General features: G+C 41.1%; 1 protein-coding gene across 1 annotated transcript in view; it reads right to left on the reverse strand.

The window, feature by feature from the left end:
• Window positions 1-2,495: 2,495 nt before the first annotated feature.
• Window positions 2,496-8,334, reverse strand: part of Snrnp40 (small nuclear ribonucleoprotein U5 subunit 40) — a 39,287-nt gene continuing 33,448 nt past the window's right edge. Inside the window, exons 8-10 of the mRNA XM_004642923.2 lie at window positions 7,852-7,913; window positions 3,855-3,958; window positions 2,496-2,837 (exon numbers count right to left, since the gene is read on the reverse strand). Coding sequence (XP_004642980.1) covers window positions 2,788-2,837; window positions 3,855-3,958; window positions 7,852-7,913 — 216 coding nt within the window. The 3' untranslated portion in view covers window positions 2,496-2,787. The remainder of the gene's footprint in view (window positions 2,838-3,854; window positions 3,959-7,851; window positions 7,914-8,334) is intronic.

The following is an 8,334-nucleotide window of genomic DNA, read 5'->3' on the forward strand; positions in this document are numbered from 1 at the left end:
TTATTATTTATTTATTTGTGTGTGTGTGGCCAGCTCAGCCCACCAGGGGGCGGGGCTGGCTGGCATGTGGTGCTGGGGGATTGAACCGCGGTCCCTTTGCTTTGCTAAGTTTGTTCCAAGTAGGTGCTTTAGACCACTGAGCCATCTCACCAGCCCCCCCTTTTCTCTCTTTAAAATAACTTTTTCTTGTATTTTAGGGAAGGGTCTACAGGGTGATCAGGGTCTTACTATTAGATCAGACTCATAGTAATCTGCTTGTTTACAGTCTCCCAAGTGCTGGGATTACAGGCGCGTGCCATCATGCCCAGTCTTAATCACCATCTCAGAGTGCCCACCATCTCAGAGTGCCCTGGGAGTGGGGCCAACATAGCAGGCCTGGGCATTGAACCCAACCCCTACACCTGCTTGCAGACACTTTAATCCCCTGAGCTATTTGCCTGGCCCTCAAAATAAATTTTTAAAAATAAATTTTCTTTTGAGATAAGGACTCACTCTGTTGCACAAGCTGGCCTCAAATTCTGTATCTATTTCAGGCCCCTAACTAGCTGGGATTACAGGTGTGCACCATGACACCTGGCCCCCATTTTTATCTTCTTAATCTCAGCTTCTGTGCTAGTCTTCTAGGTGATGCATCAGCTTTCTGCTGCTTTGTTCTTGTTCCATGTGTGAGTGATCGATTGACATCCTGGCACAGGACTTTTAATCCCTCCCATTGACCCTGGCAGATGATATTTTGGTACATAATTTTGTCATCTTACAACAATAAATTCATGCTATCCTCTGCCTCACCTCTGAATTCACAACCCCTGAAAGTAGAGGAAAGAAAGAACTCACGAGTCTCTGGTATCCTCAGTTGAGCTCTGAGTCCTTTACTATGATCTCCCTAGAGTCTGCTGCATGAACCCTTCACTCGCACCTTGTTTCTTTCCATAAAACGTGATCTTCACTTCACTATCTTCTGCTGAAAAGTTTTGTGATTCTTTTATTGCCTACCGAGAGAAAAATGTGTTACATGTGTTTCTGCAGGAAAACCCAAGGTATTGTTGGATTTTTTCTATTTCATTTCGAAGAAGCCTTCCTGCTGTTTCATATTTTAATCACGTTCTGGCTGATTTTTTACAGGGTTTTAGGAAGAACATGGCTTACCTACATCCAAGTTTCATTTACTCATTCTTTCCCTCATCACAACAGCTTGTCTTAGTGCAAGTCCAGTGACACCTAGGTCTGGCACTGTTCTTGGTACACAGCAGCTTTTTGATAAATGACAACCACTGTGTCAGTAGGAAGATGCTGCCTTCCAGGATACTGAGGAGCTTGGGATCTCCCTGAGAATGGCTGTAGTGCTTTCGGGAGAGCTCTGGTGCTTACCTTCAGCACTGCTTGTGGCTCCAGTTCCGATCCCTCAGCTCGCTAGCACAGATCCCTTATCCCACTGGCATGGACGTTGTAGCTTCCATCACCGATCTTTGGGCCTTGCCAGAGCAGATCCATAAAGAAGACCTGCATGAGACTTTACTGGAGGCTCTAGGCCTCCAATTGGACTTGTGGGAGGCACTGTCATGAGTTCTAGTTTAGGATCGGGGCCCTCAGCTGAATTCTTTGATCTTTAGTGTGTGGACAGATTTCCTGAACTTCTTGGATACGATTCTTGGGTGATTCCTTATAAATCAATACTATAAAATGTGACCTGTATTGTTTTCCTTGCAGAAACTCCAAACCATGACAAATATCAATCATTGAAATCAGAGATGTAATTAAAAAGCTACCAAAAAACAAAAGCCAATGTGCTGATGGATTCACTGTCAAATTTTATAAGAAATTTAGAGCATATCTAACACCACTACTTCAACTCTTTGAAACTACCTCACCCAACGAATTTTAAACTTTCTTGTTGAGCCTCTATAGCCTTGACTGTTACCTTCCTCAACTTCTGGAGGACCCTCGGTGCAGGTGTGAACCACCTGGATGCCCCTGGGCCTGAAGAAGCCTCAGAAGATTCTCTAACCTAGGCCCACATTTTTTTAAAAAATTTTTTTCCATAATTTTATTGATAAACAAATAGCAATGAGACAGTTTCAAATCAAATTGGTATAGGCCCACATTTTTGACAATGGGTTTATTCCTCTGTAAGATTCTAAATGTACTGAGTATCAAGACACTGAGAGACCAAGACCGAGACCGAGAGAGAGAGACAGAGACAGAGATAGAGAGACAGAGAGAAAAGACCCTGAGTTCAATCTCATTAAAAAAAAAAAAAAAAAAGTTTAAATGGTATCCCCTGACTATGTCATGCCCGCTGATTTATAGCAATCAAGTCTCAAAGAAAAGATAGCAAGCAGCAGGTCCAATTCACATAGCTTTTGTAAAAACGTGTCTATTTGGTTTTTAATACAAAATGACTCAAACAGGATGAAAACATCATACAAGCCAGGTACTAAATTAAAAATAAAACAAACCAACAAACTTCAGTTGTTATTTCCTGTCTTCAGCTCGGATTAGAAAACAGAAAACTGCGGAAAAATAAATGTCTTGTCCATTTGATGAAATCTTATCAAAATCAAAATAAAGGAGAGGCAGGTCCCTGAAGTCTGGCAGGTGGTACTGGAAGCCACTGGGAGCCTCATCATCCTGGGATGGGATAAGCAGTTGCTGGAATACGGCCAGCAGCTCTTGTTTCTTGCTAGTCATGGCCATCGGAAGGGAGGAGAGCCTGGGCACCATTTGATGCCAATTATGCAGCCCAAGGTCTCCAGGTCATGCAGCCTCAGAGTCTTCCATCCGGCATTTTCACTGAATCTCCCCCATATACAATCTCTTGTCACTGGATGCTGAGAGAACTGAGGTAAAAAGAAGAGAGAGGATGACTGGGAATAATGAAGGTTCAAGGAGACTCGGTGCTCAAGGGCTCTTGTGTCAAGAGCCAATTTTGGTATATAAGAGCAATTGGATTTAGCTTGAATTCTCCTCCTAAACACCATCCCCAGGAAATTATAGCCTAGCTTTTCAATCAAAGTCCTCTTAAAACCATAAGGATGATTGTGCTATGGGAAATACATTATCACGTTCTAAATCCTGATGTCCCTTGTCAGTCAAACCCCAAAAGATCTTTGTAGTTACTCTAAGAGAGAGGAAATTGATATCTGTGGCAATCATTCGGAATATGCTTCTGCTTGTTATACTTAGCCCTGGAGAAAGTTACATTTTCTCCTTAAATTTAAAGTGTATTATTTGGCTCAGCAGGCTAATGAAATTTAAGTTACAATTTATACTTAAGTATTAAACACTATTCTAACTTGAAGTCCCAGCTACTTGGGAGGCTGATGTAAATTACTTGAGCAATTGACTTTAAGGCCAAATTCTGTCATACAAAGACATCACTGAAGCATGGACTTTAAGCAAGAAAACACAAAAAGAACCAGAAGTCAGCTGGCTGTAGCAGCACACACTTGTAATCCCACCACTCAGGAGGACAGCCATATGTTCAAAGCTAGTATGGGCTACAAACTGAGTTCAAGAACAGCCTGACCTACAAAACAAGACCTTGCCTTAAAAATCCAAACAGCCCTTTGGAGGCTGTGGATTGCCACATGTCGAGGCCAGCCTGGACTATATAGTGAGACCCTGCTTCAAAAAACAGAACAGGAAAACACAAACTGGATTAAAAAGTCTTCTTTTTGAATTATAGAAGGAAAGAGGACAGTACTCTTAACCTGATTACTTAGGACAGCAACGAAATGATACCTATAAGGCTATTTATATGAAAATTCACATAAAACAGAAGCCTGCTTTTGTCACTGTATTCTCAGATCCCTCTTGATGCAGTTCCCCTTTCCCAGTAGTCAGGAAAGACTTACTGATGGGCTCGTCGGGGTGGAAAGCCACTTCGTTGATGGAGCCAGCGTGCCCAGGCAGCTTATACAATATTCTCCTGCTTGTGGTGTCCCACACATACACAAACCTGCAAAGTATCGTAAACAGCAGGGGTAACACCTCCTGAAGTGCGGCTGGGATATAGGTATAAATCTTTAGGAGAAATAAATCCTATATTTATTGAACTGTGTTCTAACTCTTAGAAAGTAAGAAGAGTTTGAGGAGAGACATGGACCCCGCTCTTGAGAAAATGAACAGAGAAATAGAAATAGCTAAAAATTTAGTGCTGCTGGTATTTCCAAATACAAACTTCTGGAATGGGAAATATCAGAGAAGAAATGAAAACAGTTTCTTTACCAAGGTCCCATACAAAAATGTTCCTTAGACAGTCTAGTAAGGATATAGTTAACCTCATAACTACTTGGGAATGTCTTAAAAGTAGCACATCTCATTGCAGTTTGGTAGTCTATGTTCCAATCCAGATGAACTTACTAGTATATTCAATTTTTAGTAGTATACTCAAGCAGAGAAGGGACAGGAAGTTTCTGCTTTACTTGAGCCAAATATTTTACTGCATTCAGTGGTAGAAGATACTCAATTTTGACTTCTTCCTGGCTGCATCCCTCAAGGATGAAGTTCTTTTTTTTAATTTTTTAATTTTTTATTTTTTTTATGGTGGAACCAGGGATTGAACTCTGATCCTTGCATTTGCCAGTCAAGTGCTTATCCTAACTGAGCCATCTCCCCGGCCCCAAGATACTCAATTTTGGAGTGGGAAGGGGCCAACAGAAATCAGCTATTTTAAACTATTTTACAGGTAGGAAAGTTAGCGTACAGTGAATTTTCAAGGTGACATAGTTCATTAATGGCAGAACTAAAATTAGAACTCTTAGCCAGGCAGGTATAGTGACACCATCCTATAATCCCAGCTACTTAGAAGGCTGAGGCAGGAGGATCACAGTTTAAGGTCAGCCTGGGTAACTTAGCGAGACTGTCTCAGAATAAAAGAAATATAAAGGGGTAGGATATAGCTCAGTAGCAGAGTGTAAGTCTACCCTGTACAAGGTCCTGAGCACAATCTCTAGTACCTCAAAAAAGCTAACCAAGTCCTGATCAAACACCACAATTTTGGTCTAAAATGCAAATATGAAGTTTCTTAATTATACTGTCAGAGAAAGGCTCACAGAATAGTGGCACAAATGGTGTGCCACTACTCACAGAAAAATAAATAGTTCTAATCAGAATTAAATTAAAAACAAGAACCTCATCAGTCTAGAAGTCTAGATCCCTGGTTCTGATGATCATGCCTTCCCCAGTGTCTTTTTGGCTGTGCATAAATAAAAATCAGTCATCACTAATGGAGCTAAGACCAGTGTGGCATCATAGTGAAACAGTTTAAGCACTCAAATCAGAAAGACCCAGGTTCTAGCTGAGGATCACAAGTTCAAGGCCACCCTGGGTCACACAACAAACAAGTTTAAGACTGGTCTGAACTATTCAAAAAAACAAACCAAACCAAACCAAAAACAAAAAGAAAAAAGCTGGATGTGGTGGTGCTGTGGTGGTATATGCCTACCATCCTAGTATTCTGGGAAGCTATGACTGGCGGATGGTAAATTAGAGCCCATCTTGGGCAATTTATTGAGACCCTGTTTCAAATTTAAAAAGGGGGGGGAGGGCTAGGAGGGATATAGCTCAGTGAAGAGGCCCTAGGTTTAACCAACCAACCAACCAACCAACCAAAAAAAGAAATCAAACAAGGATAGATGGGACAGCAGATTCCAGAACTCCAATGGTTCACTTCATAGCCTCATTTTTTGAGCTGCCAAAAGGATGCTAAATTTAGAGGGCTTCCTTGTCCTTTCCTCAGTTTGGTATGGCAACATTCAGTAGCAATCAGATTCCTTATGTAACAGCTCGTGGCTGACTTGGGGCTAACTGGCAAGGTGGCCTGAGAAATCTGACCACACACAGAAGGTGGAGGTGGGCTCTCTTTAGCCCTGAGCCATACGGCATAGAAGGTGAAAGGAATAGTGGGGAGGAAAGGAGACATTGCCCGTCAGAATGGGTCAATGTCAGAAATTGCTCTGGTCAAGAAGAGACTTACTATGCAAATGTAGCTTGAAAGAAACACCACCTCTGCCGAAAATTACATAAAAATACTGAGAATGGTCTTTACTGTGTCAGAATGCAGGCCACCTTACTATTTTTTTCTTTAGCTACACCCCCAGCCATGTCTGCTTCTTAAGGTCTTTAGTTTGACAATGGAAAATCCATTAGATCCTCTTAAACCATGGTGTCTCAAATCATCAATGTGACAATGTTGTGACACAGAATCGCCTCCTTCCAGAAAAATACCTGAACACTGGCCCATTTTTCCTGGCAGTAAAATTGTCAGGACAGAAAAAAAAAATTGACAATGGCATTCTTCAAGTATGTTCAGGATTAGTTACAAAGAGTGTGGGATAGATCATGTGAAACTTCTTCAGGGCAGTCAGAGAGCTCCAAACAGGTAAGCTGTGCAGTGTGCTAACAGCTCCGTAGAGCTGCGAAGGGCTCCTTAGTTACAGGCAGTGTTTGCTGCAGTAAGGTAGGAGGAGCCTATCTAAAAGGGAAGAAGATGAAGTTAAGCTAACAAGGGTCAAACAACTCCCAATGAAAGTTAAAACCAGAATTTGCTGTAAGAAAGTCTCCTTTACCATCCAATACTGTTAGCATATCAGCCTTGACACCTGGTTATTCCTATTCAACCCATGATTGTCTCCCAAGTATAAGTCACCAAAAACATAGCAAATACAACAGCACCTGATGGAAGAATTTCCTCCCTTTTGTTTCATTCACCAAATAATACTTTTTTAAAAAAAATTTTATTTATTTTTACATTTATTTAGTGTGTGTGTGTGTGTGTGTGTGTGTGGCCAGTTCAGCCTACCTGCGGGTGGGGCTGGCTGGCATGTGGTGCTGGGGGATCGAACCGTGGTCCCTGTGCTTTGCCAAGCTTGTTCCAAGTAGGTGCTTTAGACCACTGAGCCATCTCTCCAGCCCCTCACCAAATAATACTTTGAGTCACTTTAAATTCACATGTAAGAAAGCATCAGTTTATTAATCTGACACAGATGGGAAATACCTAATTCAGATGTTATATTCTTTGCCTAACTGTGACACTTGCCACTGAGCCCAGATCCCCCTCTGAGAGCAGAGTTGATATATAGGGTAGAATTATTACTATCATTGAGCTAGGAATCCATTCAGGTAATATTCTCCAAATGCTTAGAATACCTCAAGCACTGACAAAGACTGTCCTAGGTTCAGAGATGGCCAGGACTCATTCCCTGACTTTTGCAGGAAATACTTTAGTGGGGTGTCCCACTGTGTTTGATAGTAAAATGCAGTAAATGTTAAGTGAATGACATGTGACTGTAGCAAAGAAATAGTTATTTCTTTCCACAAGAGAGTGACAGCGAGAGTGAGACAGTTAAAAGAGGGAGAGAGGGAGGGAGGGAGGGAGAGAGGGAGAGAGAAGGGGGAACCTGAGAGAGAACCTGAAGGTGATAATGCAGAAAGGAGATTAGAATAAGGCAAGTTGCACAAGAGTGAAGTAATATGGGATGGTAATGGAGGCAAGTAATACATATCTATGAACTAAAGCATGACAGATGACTCTAATTTTATTTTTTGTACCAGGAATTGAACTCAGGATCTTGTGCTTATTAGGCAGGTACCATGCTGCTGAAGTATATCCCTGACCCTCTACTTTTATTTTGATGAAAAAGGGAATAAAACAGAATTAAATACATTGATCCTTAGGTCTAAAATGTAGCTAAGGTAGACAAAAACGATGTTTGTCCAACAGGGCTTTTAAACGTTTCAGGCTTTGCCACTTCTGAGTGTAGCTGTAGCTCTGATCTAGTCCATACCCACACTTCATGTATTAAACACGAGAGGACCTGCACACCCACACTCTCTACCTCACACCCTTACCTGTCTGCTGAGCCAGCTGCTATTTTGCTCCCATCAGGTGACCAGGAACATCTCAGGAGATTCTATAATGATGAACAAAGCAGGAATCCACTGAATAGCAATGCACCAAACCTCTCTTTGCTAGACTACAGAATTACTGAGAGACTTTAAATTTCCTATGTTAAAAAAGTTTTAAATAGATTTCCTAAGTAGACTGAGTTATTCTCCCCAGAAACAATGATCACATGTGTGGCCTAAAACAAAATGCTTAGAATCACACATGGAACTGTGGAAAATACTTAAAACTAGTAAATTACTTAACTAGATTAGATCTGGCAATAAAAGTTTGTTCTGCCTATAAATGGAGGCTCCTTTTGCTCCATTTATCTTTTTTTAAAAAATGTATTTGGTACAGGGTTTCATTGATCCATTTATCTTGATGCTCCTTAAAGTTTTTTTCTATTAGTTTTCTCTGTTTTCATTGTCTTTTTTTTTTTTTTTTTT

Source organism: Octodon degus, unplaced genomic scaffold, assembly GCF_000260255.1.
Source record: "Octodon degus isolate 3935 unplaced genomic scaffold, OctDeg1.0 scaffold00163, whole genome shotgun sequence".
NCBI lineage: Eukaryota > Metazoa > Chordata > Mammalia > Rodentia > Octodontidae > Octodon > Octodon degus.